Here is a 17,768-nt window from a genome sequence, read left to right as displayed (position 1 = left end):
GTACAATCAAAAAACGTTACCAGGGGTATACAGTAGTATTGTGCATCCATAAAGCTGGGGATCCGCGTGAGACAGATTGAATACAGAATTGTCACATTTAATGTAGCAGAGACTCAGACCTTGAGTTTCTGGTGTGAGACTGAAACCTTTATTTCTCATGGCTCAAATGTTATCACAGACATCATTCAACAGGCTTTATGGTGCCAACCATAACACATCAACTTATTTTCATGTATCTTCCTTAAAAGCAAATTGAGGTTATCAAGAATTTGGTTTAAAATGATGAAAACAAGTTAACAAACTAACTGCAGATGTTTTTTTCTGATCTTTTCTGTGCCCTGTTGCAAGAGAACTCAATTGTCAGTATTGGATATGGCCCTTTTGTAGCACGGACAGCTCTGAAGACTGGATACTCATGTCATGTCAAGTTTAGGTCGATACACAGTGGGTTTTTTACCAGGATCTCAGCTGGTTTTGTCTTCACTCCACTAACTGCTGAGGCTCTTGTTCTTCTCACATATTGAAAAAATCAGCAGTAATGACACAGAAGTAGAGTCGAGATGTCACAGTATTTATCAGAGTCTCACTCCCATCTTCTTCCTCCATGTCCAGGTCATCACAGCCAGCTGAGCCAGCAGCAGCAGCAGCAGCAGCACACGCTTCCCCCAGGACACTTCCAGGTGAGACGCATGCTGGCTACAGATGACATCCAGGATGACTTTGACTGGGACTCCATTGTGTAAACAGAGCCGTCGGCTGAACAGAGAGATAATGAGAAAGACTTGAAATGAGAGAGAGAGAGAGACACAGACATGACATGATGACAGGTGAGGAACTGACCAACCTGCTCTTTTCTCCAGTGTGAAAAAAAAACAGAAGACAATCCAACTGAAAACAAACAGAAAGTACATTTTTTCTGATCTCGCTGGCCTTTTTTTCTGCTAGAAGTGGTCGATGACTCTAAAGACAATCATTCAAAAAAAAATGACTTAAATGGAATTGGACCAAGCCAAGATGTGAACACACATCATCCAAAGCAAAAGGACATCTGAAGCTCTCTGAACTGCCTCATGTTGTGCGCACCGACAAGGTTACGAGTCGCCGAAAGTGTCGTCAAATCGTCTGTGAATAAGTTACCTTTCGTTCTCTTAAATCTTTTGTGTTGTGTGTCCCATGTCTGCGAAATTCCAGCACCTGTGGCTTCAATGAATAGAAACTTTCGAAACTCGCTGCAGAAAATAAATAACCAAGAACATACATTCATGCACATTCATGCACATTCAACAGGTCTAAACTATTGCATCCATTTCTTCCCTTGTACCAGGCATCTTTTACTCTCTAGTCAGAAGCAGAACAGAGGTGGTGTACCCGTTCAACTCAAATCAGTAATGGTTGAGTGGACCACCACCTGCTGGTTAAAAGAGGCACTTTTTTTTTTTTTGCCTCTTCGGCCTGAAAAGGTTCTCTATGCACCACAATCTGTTTTTTCTTTGTCTTTGTTCTGTCACAACATCCACCATATTTAATTATGTTTTCAAATTATTTTCATCACTTTACATGTTATTTGTGTGTGTGTGTGTGTGTGTGTGTGTGTGTGTGTGTGCGTGTGTGTGCGTGCGTGTGTGGAACAGTCCATGGTGCCATGTTCTCAGGGTGTTACATTCATAAACATCTTCACGTCTTTGTTATTTGCATCTCCATACGTGAGGTTACCTGCGTGTTGTATGGTGCTATCAGTGTTCACTTCCTGAAGGCGAACAGCGAGCGTCCTGGTGACAAGTTTCAAATCTTCATTTGTCAGCTTATAAGCTAAGTCATGTGAAATACTGTGGAATACGTTTGTTCAGTCGTTCAGCAGCCACTATTTGAAACGAAAAGGAGACGCTGGCTGGAGGGAAACAGGCTACATTGTTTTGTGCGATACAATTCAGTTTTTCAAGGTTTGATCATTTTGGGAAAGTGCATATCATTTAATGACCAGACGGAGAAGCCTGGTTGTTCTTTCAAGATGCCTCATTTAGGAGAAGAAGAGCAGTTTTTTGCACAACGTGAAGCTTGATAGCATCTAGTGAATGAGAAAAATAAAAGAAAATGGTGAACGTTGTATTTCTTTGATTCAAAAGACATTTAAAAAAAAATAACAGCAAAAGAGCAAAGACTAAGTGAAATATTGAATTTTTTTTTTTACTGTGACGTTTAATTTTGTCTGTGTGTACAAGTGTGTATAGTCCTCTCCGATTCCTTTTGCATACGGCTCCGTACAGCTCAAAAAATACACATAAGAAACAAATACTTTGTTTGTAATAAGTGGGTACACAGTGAAAAATGGGACCTTAAAGTGCTCTTTGGTTTGGAAGATCTCAGTGATTGTTCAGAAGGTCAAAACAAGGTCTCACTGTAGAAAAAAAAGAAAAATACTCTTTATTATTGCCATTAAATGCTGTATTACAGTGACCAGCATATATATCTTGTATGTTTGTGTGTTGTTGTCCTTGTAAATAACAGTATGTTAATCCTCCGTTTGCCCCTGAAAAACTGATGGAAAAAGCAAATGGAAAGAAAGTATTTTGTTATCTGTCCTTCAGGAGACACAGTATGTATATACCTTCAGTTTATTGTAAATAAGTGGTTAAAAAAAAAAAATTTGGCGTTTTGTGTGTCATAAATAATCTGTGTACGGAGGTTCAACAGTTCAAAATCTGTTTCAGTGTTTATTAAAATGTCATTGACCATTTTTACTGCGCTAACTTGCACATGCTGTGGTTATTTCATCAGCTGTTTTGCAAAAAAAAACAAAAAAACTTTCAAGACCTTAAGTGTAACATGCTGTATTTTGTGATTCAAATTGTCAGGTCAAAAAAGAAACTGAGACACAACTAAGTTTTGCTTGTTAAGACAACCTCTTCCTTGGCTTTTTAGCTGTTTTAACCCTCATCGCTTGTTGTCCAACAGGTGTCAGCCTAGGTCCAAGCTACAGTTTGTTTGCCCAGCATCACATGTAAACCCAGCAGACCACCCATGCCTGCCTGTGTGAAAGTCACACAATGTTCTAACTGTATTTATTGCTTCTTTTCATGAGGGAAAACCTTGTTTCTAAAGCAGCTCTCTTTTGCTCCGGTCTGTCAGCAACAGACATTTGCTGCCTCTTTTCCACACGTGAACAGTATTGATTATTTAAAATATCAATACAGTTGCATTACTGATGCTTGTTTAATTTACTGTTGGCTTTCATTAACAGTTACAGACTGTGATGGGACACAGTGAAGCTCAGATCTAGTGAAGAGATTTCCTTGGCTCTTCACTCGGGGGTTAGCAGTGCAAACCTCCTTTTCTCCATTCATTCAGCGAGCATTTAAAAAGCCTGTTGCCTCAGCGTCTGATGTCATATATTGGCCAGTTACAGTGTGAAGTGCCTGTCTTGTTTTGATTAACTATTCAGTGGTCCGTTTATCAGTATCTGTTTACGTGTGTGACTGCTGCTGATATTGCAGGGATTGCAAACGTCAGGGCTGGCCGAGCACCAAGAGGAGAGCGCGGTGTGTACGGGGCCGGACCACGAGGGGCTGAAACCACCTTACTGCCCCAATCCCAGCACCGTCCTCCCAAGCCAACCTGCCCCTCTCCCAACCCTCAACCCGCCCAGCCCACCACCAGTACCAGCCCCCCTCCTTTCTCAACTCCGTCACTCACACACTCTTTTTTTCTTTCCTGCTGTGTGCCAGTCCCCCCCTCTCTCTCTCTCTCTCTCTCTCTCTCTCTCTCTCTCTCTCTCTCTCTCTCTCTCTCACCCCACTTCCTCAAAGTGGTCAGAGCTCCTCTCTTTTCTCTTGTCCTCTCCACATCCCTCCACCACTCCTCGTCATCCTCCTCCAGCTGCGAGAGCGACCGGCACCAGCTCAGCCCATTAGTCATTCATCTCCACAAGTTTCAATAGGATCCCCGGGCCACTTCTTTGCTCAAACTTCCCGCGAAGACTATTTTTCATTCTTGACCTTTTTTGGTCCTTCACCCTTCCCCTCTTGGAGAGGCCAGTTGGTGTGAGTATCCAGCGTGTGTGTGGCAGCCTGTGCGAGGTCTCTGGTGTCGTGCTCTTTGCCCTGAGGGAGTCTCAAAGGTTGTGACTGGAGGAGAAACATTTTCATCACGATGAATGTTCAACTGCTGCTTCTGCTGGCCCTGGTCGGCCCTTTTTGTGCCTTCACACATGCAAGTAAGTGAACCCTCTGCTATCACTGTCCTGCTGTTAGCACACTGTGTCCCCTCTCTCCCTCCACCTCCATGTGCCCAAACCACACCACTCTTTGTCTGCTTTAATCCCCGCTGATTGAACAATAACACTCTGCAGGCTGGTTTCAGCTGCAAAATATACTCACCCTTTGTCTATGTGTATATTAACTAGTTCATAATGGCTATTGTTTAAATAATTTTAAAACTTTTCATTGTTTTCAACTTTCTTTTTTCTCTTTTTCACTGATTTTACTGTTGACTATTTTCCTCAAAACTGCTGACATATGTTGCACCTTAGCTGAAAATCACTCTTCTTTAACTTCTCAAAGGGATAGTCTGTGTTGATTTTAACAGATACGCTCCATCCATCTCACTGTTGTTCTCCCTCATTTTCACATTACTCCTGTGCCCCGGACAGGAGGAAAGGTTTCATTTGCAGACACGAGGGTGAAATGTGATATAATAGCAGGAGCTCTGCCGCCTCGTGTCCGTAAATTCTTGGCACATGCAAAGAGAAGAAAAGGAATATCCTTTGGAAGGCTCCCAAAAACAGTGCTCATACACAGGGAGGGAAGGAGGGAGAGAGGGAGGGATGGAGTGGGCTGTAACATACACTGTACACATTTATGTGTAGCACTTATCCACTTTCCTCCTCACTTTACACCGACTCTCTTATTTCACTCCTGCTGTAGCCACTTCTTTCCCTTTCCTCTTTCTTTCTTTCTTTCTTTCTTTCTTTCTTTCTTTCTTTCTTTCTTTCTTTCTTTCTTTGCTTCCTTTCATTGCTTGACCAGCAGCAGCTCTGTTTGCCCAGGGGAAGCAGCCGCGGCAGCAGGCAGTGTGACTGAGGCCTGAGGGAGCTGTGGGGCAGGGCAGGGCTGGGTTGCGTGTGTGTGTATTAATAGAGAGAGTCTCTATATTTAAGAGGGTCATATGGATGAGAGAGGAGCAAGAGACAGGAAGAGACTGAGTGCCCAGGACGTGATGAGCTTTTAGAGGATCCCCACCCTCTTTTGCCCACATGTTATTAAACTGTGTGGTGCACCGCCCCTTGGCATTTACCCATGTTTGGAGGGATATCATGCTCTACCACTTTAACCCCCCAGTCCTCTGCCTCACTCAAACTCTTTGCCCCCGCCCTTCCCCTGTTCCAGCTTGATGTGTCTGGACCCCAGGGGACGGGGTTGGTGTAAAGACAGGGGGAGCAGAGAGGGGCTGGGTCTATTTTTAAACAACAACCTTTTACCGGTCGGAGACGGCATGCCTGCCCCATTTCCATGGAGGTTTTCTTCTCAGTCCCTAAACTTTCACAATAATCTGAACTCAACTTTTTTCAGTTTTCTAAAGAAAGAGAAAGGAAGTAGCAGATTCCACATGTACGCCTCTTAAATGAGGCCTTTTAGCTCCCTGACGCCTGCTCACCTATCTAGTAAATCCCATGTTTCCTGTAAATCACCTCCTCCTTCACAAAGCTGCCCCCCACCCCCCCACCCCCCCTTCCTCCGGTCTCCTTCTTTAATGAGTTTTGTCTGCGTCTCTAGGCCCATAACACCCCTGTCACATCTGTCCGCCGAAGGGAGAGGTCAGCGGCCTTTGTCCGTGCCCACTTCTAGAAGTGACTCAAATGTTGCGCTCATACTACAAATATGAGACACATGCTGGTAAAGAGGGATCATGACGAACAAGCTCTCCTCACGTCAACTGAGTCTCATTTTGAGAAAAAAAAAGCTCAGTCATACCTCCAAAAATTTCCACAAGGAGAAAGACACATCTGTTTATGGAAAGGGGGCAGAGGCCCAGACTTAAGCCAAGCCCTGACAACTGGAGACGGTAGCAGGATTTCAAATCTGCTTCTGTCAAATCAGAGTGGCACTCCAAAAACATGACTAAAAAAGTAGTAGGGTTTGGCCTCACGCTCCCTCCGAGTGCAGTTTTTTTTTCTGGGTCTGCTGTGCAAGTACATATCTCTAGCACCTACGTGTGTTGAAGGGTGAGACATGGTCCAGGGAAAGTTAGAAAAAAAAACGAGCCACTGACTAAGAAACATGTACACAATTTCATGGGTGTGGGTATGATGTGGGGGTTGGATTTGATGGTTAGTAAGATTAGAAATGCATAAGTAGGCTCAATTGATAAAATTGTAGGGTCAGGGGTATTGCTTGTATCTGGAATGATCTAACATTTTGAAAAGAAAAGTAGAGAGTGAGACAGAGTGATGCTACGGCATGATCTGTTTATTTTCCCTTCAGAGGTTGCATTTCATGAATCATTACATTTTAGGAACTTAATCAGACTTGTTAGGCCTAAGATTAAAGGCGCTCTTGATGTAAGTCTGGTAACAGTTTCTGCCACTGGTGATAGAGTCCAGATGGGATGTGCTGTATTGTCCTCCTATCTCACTCAGACCAGCAAGGGGGAAAAAATCAGTTACAGAGTGTGGACGCTCATTGTGTTGTGTCTGTGATAAGAGTGGCTGAGAATATTCCACTTGGGCCTGTCTCCTGCTTTAAACTCCCTGGTGGCACGCCTCAGTATCTCCACAGCTGACTCCTACGGGTTTAGTCTGGGTGGGGGGGTTAAGCTTTGCGGCATCTCATCATGAGATGGGCGGGGTGCCTATCTCTCTCACATTTCCCTCCTCCCGTGCTGCAAAAACATTCCTGCGCTCCAAAGGTGGATACACTCACACTCCCTCGCACCGTCTGCACGGACCCTTTCCCTCCCACACACGACTGTGAATTAGGAGCTCACTCATACACACACACAAATGAGGGGCCTCAGTGATGATGATCGTAATGGATGGAAGCTGCCATTCCCTTCTTTCCTGTCTCACACTGTGTATCATTGTGTCACTCCCTCACTTTTTCACTCTCCTCCCTGAGGTTTTGTTTATACCAGGCAGGAGTGACGCCTCACACGGCGCCTCCACTTCTTACTCCCAGCTTTTTGCCATATTCCTTTTGTCAGTTGCATCACTTTTCACTTTTTTTTTTTTTACTTTCTTACCATTTACACTCCACCCCTCTGTCTCTCTCTGTACATCCACATTGCATCACTGAAATTGTTAAGCAGTGCCATCCACAGTCACAATTACTCTGTGTATTATTATTATTTGAAATGCATTTAACAGTACATCACAGCTTATTTTATACTTTACCTGTTTATCAATAAGCTTTTGTCCCAGTATTGATCACATGTAGATAATTACAAATCAATTCTTTATTATGCAGTCAGTGACTAAAGACACATATGTGCAAATATACTTAAACACACAGAGTATAAACTCATTGGCACTGGCTGGCACTTGTTTAGAGGCAGGATGATTTCAGGCAGTTTCATGCTTCGCATTGAAATGGTAGCGAGAGAGCATGTGTGGTCACAATGATGTAATCGTGGGTAAAATGACCTGAGCGCACCACAAAAAACTTTGGAATACTAAGAACAACGCCACAATTACGTAATCTCAGTCTTGGATTGAAAGAATGAAAAAGAAACTGGAGCTGCTTCCAACCTTGTGGTGTTATAGTGTGTGTGTCTGCCTGTGTGTGTGTGTGTGTGTGTGTGTGTGTGTGTGTGTGTGTGTGTGTGTGTGTGTGTGTGTGTGTGTGTGTGTGTGTGTGTGTGTGTGTGTGAGCGCGCGCACGCGCATGTCTGGGTTTTGTTTTAAGGTGTGTGGTCATCAATAGACGCATGAGAAGTGTAAGGATACACAAGGGCATGTCTGCATTTACACTAACCTCACATATCCAGACAGACTGTTGTTTCACTGGTTTAAACTCAGACGCCTGTGTTGGTGAAATGCTTAGCAGTTCCAGGGGTCCTGTTCTGCACCTGACCCTGAGCTCTAACCCTCTCGGAGGACCTACACCAGGTCACTACACACTAACCACTGTAAACAGACACACATTACTAGCCACCAAAGCGGAGAAGAAGCCAGACAGCGGACAACGGGACATGGCTTCTTTGTTAAGACACATACAACCATACCAGAAACCACCCTTTTTGCTTTCCCATCCTCCCTCTCTCTCTTTCTTTCTTTCTTTCTTTCTTTCTTTCTTTCTTTCTTTCTTTCTTTCTTTCTTTCTTTCTTTCTTTCTTTCTTTCTTTCTTTCTTTCTTTTTTTCCTGGGATATGGCTTTCTAAAATGTATCAGCAGCAACAAACCTATCCTCAGGGAGTGGCAGGGTCACACAGAGGAAGACAAGCAAGAAGTAGATTAAAAGGAAACAAGGGGGGTTGCAGACTGTAACAGTGTTACTGTGTTACTCACTAATGTGGCTGCATTAAGCCAGGATAGTCAGCACAGTGGGGAGGAAATACTACTCAGAGCTAATTGTGGGAACTGTACACATAATGAAACAATTGTTAGTGGAGTTTGAGGGGGTGATTACACATAGCATATGGCCATACTTTGTGAAGCACAGACCGTTTTATCATCACTTACAGACGTTCCAAACAAACAGTCTGAGTCGCTGTTTGAAAAAAACCCCTTCAGTACTCTGCTCCAGTGGGAACAAATGTTTTGTTATATTTACCCCGCCTGTTGCTAATGAACACACTAACCAGCCAAGGATTTGGGAATAACTGCACTATTTGTGAGACAAGTCCCCCCATTCAGAGTTATTTTTACCCCTGTAAAGTATTGTCTATTACTTGAAGTATTTAGAACAATTGGTGAAACGTGAAAGGGAGGGAGCATTATGTCAGACGCTAACTTTGAAAAACTCACAGACACAGTTGCTGCTTTATGCTCGATACAGTAAGAACGTTTTCGGAGAGACGTAGTTTTTCCAAGGAGAAGAGGTGATTTCAGGCCAGCGTCTTGTCAGTGGAAAGTTAACTGTAGACTGTAATTTTGTTGCCACACTGAAATCTACCTCCTCAATTTTGAAGCAGCGCTGTCCAGGCTAAGCTTTCAGTTGTGGCTTGGGAGGATGCTGAACGTGGGGAGGTGGAGCTAGGCTCATTGGAGGGAAATGATTAGGTGCAACCCAGGCCACTTCATAGTCCAGACTTTGATGAAAGACACAAGGATAAATACACATCTTTATACACTCTTAAGAATAAAAGTGCTAAGTACAACCATATAAGGTTCTTCGGCTTGTCCTCATAGGAGAACCCTTTCTGGCTCCCTCTTTGAGGGTTCTACCTAGGCTGTGTAGGTCCCAGGGGAGGACAGGTCAAACGTGTTTGTCCTCGGTGGCCACCGTCATTTTGCCGACAGGAGGGGTGAGCGAGTGAGTGCTGCAATCTAGAATCTGAACGCTGGATGTCACGGTTTAACCTCAATACTACACACTGAGGCTTTAAGGCTTGAACTTGCAACATCAAGTCATCAAAGACCTTCCTCTATCACTTAGCAAGTGACAGCTTGTGTGGCTTCACAACTTGACTAAGCCAGTCAGCAGCGTACAGCAGCATCCCATGGAAAGGCAAAGTGTGAGGAGGAGACGAATCCACAAGTAGAATTGTCTGTACCATAATTATTTAATATTTTTCAAATTGTCTGCCACTAATCACCACAACACCTGAGTAGGCATTAAAATGGTGACTCTGCATCAACCAGGGCACAACTTCAGATACCAAAACTGTATCCCTAGATCACCTGACTTGTAACAAACTCTCAAAAGCCTGTATTCTGTGAGTTGTATAGCTCATTTGGTAGAGCAGATGCCTTTGAACAGAGGTTATAGTCTTTGCTGCAGTGACCCAGGGTTCAGTTCCACATGGGAGCTCTTTGCTGCATATCATTACCTCCTGAAGATGGGAGTAGTGTAACAATGCCCGCTAAAGCCTCAATCTATCTAAAGTTATATAAAAAAAAACACAAATGCAGGACTGCATTTCCTCACAGAAATTTTGAGAGTGCTACTGGGGGCATTGCCAAGGTATGATCTCTGTCTAAAATCAGAAGTCACACGTCATACAGACAGAGCTAAACAGACACATGATCATCTATCTCTCTGTCTGACCATTGACATGAAGGAGCTGTCAACCTGGCTGTGTGAGTGAGTGTGGAGAGTCAGAGGAGTCCCTGATCATCACAGTCAGCTGGATAGCTCAATGGGTGATGGTACAGACTAATCTTTGCCTGGGTCAACAATATTTGCTGATGAAGAGCTTGCTTTCTTATAATTAGCTATTGGTTGTTTGAAAATAAATCGGGAGCAGAACATTTCAGTCAGAGGGATAACATTGTTAGTAAATATAATCAGAAGGTGTAATGCAAGATAATAGTATAGTGGATCCAATAACTCAATGTAACAAGCTGGATAGTTCAGTGGGAGACACCAGTGATTTTGGACTGGGAGGCTGGTGTTCAAATCCTACATGGGGTAATTATGTTACTGTTTGGTCGACAGGATCTGTAGAAGAGTTTGTTTGTTTTTATAACGAGTATGAAAAGTGTAAGTAAGAAGTATTTTCCTGGTGGCACAGGATTTTATACCCATGCTTTCAACAATCCCTGAAGACCTCTTGGTAACACTTTCTATGAGGCCCCTCCTTATAACGCATTATGATGCGATCATAATGCAGTTATAATGAGGTTATAATGATTTATAACTAGTGTTATAATGACTTATACATGTTCATGATGTGTTATAATAACAATTATAAGCAGATTATAATGTTTTTTTATAATGTTTTATAAGGGCTTAAGCATCATAATGTATCATAAAGTATTATAACTATTCTCTCATGAACGCATTATAATCACAGTTATTATACATTATAACATTATAATAATTTATTATAAGTGTTATGTCAAATAATGGCTGTATGAAATGGTATAATGCTTAAACAGTGATTATAAACCATTATAAGTGGTCAGTGGATGCGTTAAGTAAAGTGAGGACACTCTGGTGGGTTATAGAAAGTCATGATACATTATAAGTTGTTTATAAGCTGTCATTGGATGCTTTAAGTAAAGTGAGGACACTGGTGGGTTATAGAAAGTCATGATACATTATTAGCTAGTTAAAAAATCAATACAAGTGGTCATACTTTGCCTAAGGTCCATGTCCCTCTGGCACCCTCTAGAGGGCACTTCTATCCAACACTTTATTTTCCCATGATCCATTGCGTCACACCACAACGGAAGTCGGTTTTCAACCCCGTAGTAGCATTCTAGCGAGCGGCTAACTGGTAGTGTTAGCCACCGGTGTAGGCACCAAATGTGGGGGCTCCGGGCTGCCAAAACCGCCCTGACTAATCTGATGTTTTGTCAAGTCTACAAAACGAATTACCGAACAAACACCACCGCTTCTGTGTGCACGGCACGCCTCTGCAACTAGTCATGGCTATCGTAGCCGTTAGCTTTGCTGCTGCTGACGGCTAACAGCAGCAGCAAACATACATCAGGACGTCAGCTGTTAAAACCCTCCCGTTGTCGGACACAACATAAACTACTCCAGTTAGCTCAGTCATGTTGGAACTAGGATATCCGCTGGAAAAAATATTTTTTTCATGGGCTGTTTATTGAGTTATTTAAGACACTGCTAACGGCTAACAGCTAACGTTAATCTAAAATGTAATGAATGGAGTGTCATGGCGACACCCAGCGTCGTTCTCCGGAAAGTGGTGGATAGGGTCAACAAGAAAACAGAATTATTAAGTGCCTGGTCAAAAACAGAAAGTGGGGATATAACATCTGTTAAATTTTAACTACAGACAACTTTTAATCTTAAAAAAAAAGAAGGGTGCCAGAGGGACATACCTTAGGCAAAGTATGACCACTTGTATTGAATTTTTAACTAGCTAATAATGTGTCATGACTTTCTATAACCCACCAGAGTGTCCTCACTTTACTTAAAGCATCCAATGACAGCTTATAAACAACTTATAATGTATCATGACTTTCTATAACCCACCAGAGTGTCCTCACTTTACTTAACGCATCCAGTGACCGCTTATAATGGTTTATAATCACTGTTTAAGCATTATACCATCTCATACAGCCATTATTTGACATAACACTTATAATAAATTATTATAATGTTATAATGTATAATAACTGTGATTATAATGCGTTCATGAGAGAATAGTTATAATACTTCATGATACATCATGATGCTTGAGCCCTTATAAAACATTATAAAAAAACATTATAATCTGCTTATAATTGTTATTATAACACATCATGAACATGTATAAGTCATTATAACACTAGTTATAAATCAGTATAACCTCATTATAACTGCATTATGATCGCATCATAATGCGTTATAAGGAGGGGCCTCATAGAAAGTGTTACCGAACTCTTTCTTCCAAAAAGGGTTCTCTGGATCAAAATGGTTCTTACTGGAACCCTTAGTGTAGAAGAACCCCTTTGGAACCCTTATTTCTAAGAGTGTACAGCTCCTAAATACAAAACAGGAGCCTTCATTTTACTGTCAGCACAGACTGCTGAGCTCTGAAAAAGCTTCTCTAGATGTTAAATGACACTGAAAAAAGATCCAAATAGTCCAGATTCATATTTAAAAGTAATTATCCACATCTTTTTTAATCCACAAAAGTCAGATTCTTTCAAAATATGTAACTGACATCTCCTCAAGGTGTTCACTCCACTATTTCATCAAACCTTCTTGTAGAGTTCATTTGTCTTCCTGACTTTGGCTTTAAAAACCTGCAAGTCATCCAGGTGGTGTTTCTCACACACACGGGCATCATCCCCCTACCACACCCTCCGATGACTGCACATGTTATGCAGCTGAGGGTTAACAAGCCTTCCCGCGCTCCCCTTACACGTCGGCTTCTGCTGCTGCTGCTGCACTGGCTCCCTCCACAGGAAATGAGGCAGAGGATATGGCATGCCAGCATGCGAATACAGAGCCCTAAAGACAGGATAGAGTGGTGGAAGAATGAAGGCAGGATGTGCAAGATATGAGGTCACAGGGTGTGGTGGTCCTGCTGTCACGGTAGTCATGTGCTGCTGATGATGGGAGAATCTGTTATGAGAGAGAGTGATAAAGAGGAAAGGTCATGTCGTGAGTCGTGACATCATGTCAGACAGGAATTTATACATTTAGCTTGTTCATTATGTCCTTATTTGGACCCATTTTGACAGACTGGGATATTTTTGTGCCGATTCCATTCTGTTGTGTTACTGAATAAACATTACTGTTCAAGAGTAAGAGAGTATCACAAAACATAGCACACACTGTGCTACATAACTAGAATGATTCAATATTTTTAATTTATTGTCCCTTTATATGATTGTATTGTTGTAAAGATCTTGTCTTTTGATAAGTTTTGATTAAGTTTTGAATGTGATGGACTGATGGACTGATTGCATACTAATATGATCCAAACAGAAATGTGTACAGTTAGACTTTCAATACTGACAAATTAGACAAAAATCATTTCAGTTTTACAAATTAGACAAAAAGCATTTCAGTTTTACAAGTTAGACAATTCAGCTTTTAGGAAAGGAATACGATACAGAGGAAATTATACGCAGCAAAAAAAGACTGTGTTCATGTATTAAGGCCTGCAAGCCACTGGTCATAATCTTTCTACTGACTTCTCTCTCCAGGCCCTACAGAGATCCCTCCAGAATTAGGAACTGCTGGGACTGCAGAGATCCCACATGCCACTGATGCGGCTACCGAGGCTTCAAAAGAAGACCTTCCTGAAGTCACTGGTCCTCCTGCAACTGAGCCAGCAGCAATCCCTGCTGAAGTGACAGAAGAAGCTGTTACTGAAGCAGCACCTTCCATTACGGTTGGCAATACTGAAGCATTTGAGGCTGACGCCTCTGCTGCTACTGAAACACCGCAACCCCTTACCACCAATGCCCCCGCTGTGGAGACTGCAGCCCCCGCCACAGAGGCTGAAGTCCAGCCCGAGGTGACAGCAGCTGCTGAGACAGAGACAAAAGAAGATGTGGTTGTTGAAGACGAAACTGAGGGTGAGTAACATATGGGATGGATGCTGGAGTAATGCAAAAGTTATCCGTTTAAAGTCAGGTGGTATGATGTAATAGTAGACCAGTGACAGCAAAAGCTTTTAAAGTCATATTCAGGTTTCTAAACCTCTCCAAGCAGCACTACTAGGAGCATAGAAATAGTCAAGTCCAAAGCAAACAGATGCTGTTATTTAAAGGTATGCTTATCTGAAAAAAAAACTGACCAACCTTTGTCTTTCTATGTCCCAGAGGGCATGACCTCTGGGCAGGTAGCTGGCATCGTGATTGGTGCTCTGTTGGCAGTGGTCATTGTCACTTGCGTGGTGGTCGGCATGGTGAGAAGGATGGGAAAATACTCGTAAGTACTTTATACAATCTCATGGACACATATCATAACATGCACACGCAACACATTGCTTGAATCCACGTGAAAGTAGATGGTTACATTAACGTAGTTCACTGAGTCATCACTGCTGTCATCCTCTATATATGGAGCGAAACCGCACGAGCTTTTAGTCATCACTGACACATCCTATGATGAAATAACACAGGCAGTGATGTAATGACAGAGTTGTGCTGTGTGATAAGATGACCTTGTGTGCCCAACACAGCCTGCATAGCATTTTAACCATAATTGGTCTCCACTGCCGAACATATTTCAACGTCAACTTTGTCTCATGAGAGCAATGGAGGGGCCTATCCCAGCAACACTGTTCCCACAGATCACACCCTCCCCACTGAGAGTACGTTCATGAACTGCATGTCTCGCTAATGATCAATGTTTCTTGTGTCACAGGCCTGCCAAGAGCAAAAAACCTGCCAAAAAAGACGTTGTGGTTTCTGTAAATTTCTCAACTTGATTCTCTTAGCTAATCATTTTAATCCCTCGACTGTTATCGTCCCAGTTCACAAACCTGTAACAGAAAGTATAACCAAAGACCAAAAAAGAAACTTGGACAAAGCTTGATGGCTGCTGCTCCTTTTGCTGACACACAGTCCCATGGCCCCGCTAGTAAAATTGGGCCATTCATGGGGACTCTATTAGACCTTAAAATGAGCTTGTTTATTGACTCAGTCTCTGTCTGCCTGCCTGCCCACTGGTCATCAAGCAGACTGGTTTTCTATCAGCAGCTTGATTTGATCTCTGGACACAGAGGGCCTGTGTTTGTCAGAAAAGGGGCCGCGAAACAAAGCTGTCAGCTTCTGTTTGAGTTTCATTTCAACAACTAATTATAAGCCTTTCTCTGATTGTTGGTCTTTTTTTGTGTTTAATTCATGTTATGTCATCTACAAATTTTGCTAACTTAACCTATTGTCTAAAAGGGCCAACAACCTGGCTTTAAAATCAGAGGTCTCCCCTTCTTAAGTTTTTATAAACATGACTGTCATATAAACCTTATGTTGCTTTAAATTTAATTTACAAACTAGTGTTTTTAACTAATCATTGTGGTGTCAATGTCCATGTGCCCCCATAATGAATAAATTCATTGTATACTACAAAATAACACTGAACCAGTCAAGTGCACAGGTGAATTAATGCATTTTCTTTTTCTTTTTCTGCAGCCCTTGAGGAAGAAAAAGGCCAAGCAGCAGCAGCAGGAGCGCTCAAAGTTCTGGAAATTCTGAACTACTACTGAACTGTGACGTCATTCTGATCATTAAAACACGAGCGATACCAGAACTAAACAAATCTCACCAGTGGACTCTGGACTGCCAAAAAAAAAGAGTGGGGATGGGGGGGGTTGTGTGTGTTTATGTATAAATGTATGTATGTGAGACAAGAGGGGTACATGAGCAAACATCCTCACCTCCCCCGCTACCTCCCTGACCCCCTGAAGCCGCTAATATAAAAGGCTCTGTCCTCCCCTGCTCCCTCAGAGAGAACTAAACAAGGTGACGGCAGGATGTCACAAAGAATTTCAGGGCTTTTCAAATGCATTTTGTTTTAAAAAGAAAAAAGAAAAAAAAAAGCTGAGAAGTAGGGAATTATGATGACATGCAGGGGGAAAACTCTCCTTTAAAATGATCTATTGACTTAGATTTGCATTTAGGTTTATGAAAGGGACATAAGAATGGAAAATACTGACAGCACAAACGGAAATTAAATAAACATGGAAGGTGGGAACAGGAAAAATGCAAGAGAGACTGTAACAAATTCCACAGGATGTATATACAATGCAAGGGGACTACATAGTATACAGCTAATGACTTTCTCATAATGCAGTTGCATAGGCTAGCAGTTGATATTATGGAATACAAACTACAAGCAGACAGTCATGGGCTTTTAAACCCCTCCCCTGAACACAAGTTATGATGTTATTCTTATTTTGCAAGAATCCCTGATATGTTGGCCAACTGTATGAAGCACCATGTGCAGAGGTTGTTCTGACTTAACACTCATCAGCTCCGCTGGCTAGCACGGGGCGAGGAGGAAAAGAAAAGGCACCCTAATTTGCAAGTGTAACGTGACATTCTGCCCACTTTAACACTGACATATAAAAACCTAATACATATCTGTGAAATTTAGCAGAAGGGTTTGTGCCACTGTCTCTGGTATTCTCTAGGTAGTTAGGAGGATTTTAACTTTTGAAGTGCATTATTAATGTGAATTTGACTGTACTTTTTAACTACCACCCATTCCAAAAACAACAGCTGTGCTGACTTCTGGCTTGCTCCTTATGAAGGCCTTACGCACAGCCAGCGGTTGTTAGACATAGTGATTGCATTGTCTTGGCAATGTATACTTCTGTTAATAGGCAGATTACCAGAACAGCCATCCAGTCTTTTAATTGAGCTAACCCCAGATTGCGTGCACAGGATGACATTTTATAGTTGCACTTAGTTTTAGTGCACAGTGTTAGGCAGTAATGCCCTTTTTGTTATTTTTGCAATTGTAAGTGTGCTTAATGGGTGTACAAATTATGTCTCAGCTTAGCTCCGCTTGCTTTACAAACTCGTTTAATATGTGCACTGAATGAGTGATGTAATGTCTAATGAATAGGCTTTTAGACACTGCAAACCTTTGCAACGACAGACATGTGTTTGTGTCCTCCCTTCTGCTTTGCCACATATTATCAGTTCTAGGTCTTTAATTTGTGCCATCTGTTTGAACCTTTTATTTAATTGCAGTGTTTTTGTTCATACTGTTTCAATAAAAAACTGAAAATATGTCAACGGAAGCTTTCTTTGGTGTTTTTTTATTTTGTTTTGTTTTTTTGCTTGCTTGTTTGTTTGTAAAATATCTCAGATTATTGAGGTACAAACAGTTGTTTTATTGCCCTATCTGTTTCCTATCATTGAGATTCCATTGTTACTCTAGCAATGCACTCATTTCACACTCGACCAGGCACAAATACTTCTCCAAGTTCAAATCGTGTGACTCTTATTTTCTCTTTCCAAGTGCAAATCACACACATGATTAAAATGCTTCCACAGGGGCATCATCCAGCTGCCTACTCTGATTGGACCATTCAAGTAATGCTTCAAATTTAAAAAAAGAAAAAAAAAAGGACACCCCTTTTTTGGAGGGAGACAAACAGCACCAAATATGGAAGACCATATGGCCTCGAACCGTTGAGTTGGTTGAACCCTCTGACAGTTAGGTGTGTTTTTTATGTCATGTTTTGGAGTTTTT

General features: G+C 42.1%; 3 protein-coding genes across 4 annotated transcripts in view; 2 read left to right on the top strand and 1 right to left on the bottom strand.

Moving 5' to 3' along the window:
- The window catches only part of LOC146984474 (forkhead box protein J3-like), a 54,248-nt gene extending 51,786 nt beyond the window's left edge, over nt 1–2,462 (top strand). Inside the window, exon 13 of the mRNA XM_085781591.1 lies at nt 613–2,462. Coding sequence (XP_085637717.1) covers nt 613–743 — 131 coding nt within the window. The 3' untranslated portion in view covers nt 744–2,462. The remainder of the gene's footprint in view (nt 1–612) is intronic.
- Nucleotides 1–17,768, bottom strand: part of LOC146984468 (chymotrypsin-C-like) — a 246,211-nt gene that overhangs the window by 11,629 nt on the left and 216,814 nt on the right. The window lies entirely within an intron of this gene.
- Nucleotides 3,830–17,308, top strand: pdpn (podoplanin). 2 transcript variants are annotated; one of them, XM_085781590.1, is made up of 4 exons: nt 3,830–4,210; nt 13,763–14,137; nt 14,384–14,492; nt 15,698–17,308. In XM_085781590.1, the coding sequence occupies exons 1-4, from the start codon at nt 4,147–4,149 to the stop codon at nt 15,702–15,704; spliced, it is 555 nt and encodes a 184-aa protein (XP_085637716.1). In that variant the 5' UTR covers nt 3,830–4,146; the 3' UTR covers nt 15,705–17,308. The 2 variants fall into 2 exon arrangements, with proteins under 2 accessions (XP_085637716.1, XP_085637715.1); XM_085781589.1 differs by lacking the exon at nt 15,698–17,308 and adding an exon at nt 14,931–15,524.

Source organism: Trachurus japonicus, chromosome 7, assembly GCF_045865225.1.
Source record: "Trachurus japonicus isolate A0001 chromosome 7, Traja_1.0".
NCBI lineage: Eukaryota > Metazoa > Chordata > Actinopteri > Carangiformes > Carangidae > Trachurus > Trachurus japonicus.
This window is presented reverse-complemented; position numbering and strand designations above follow the sequence as displayed.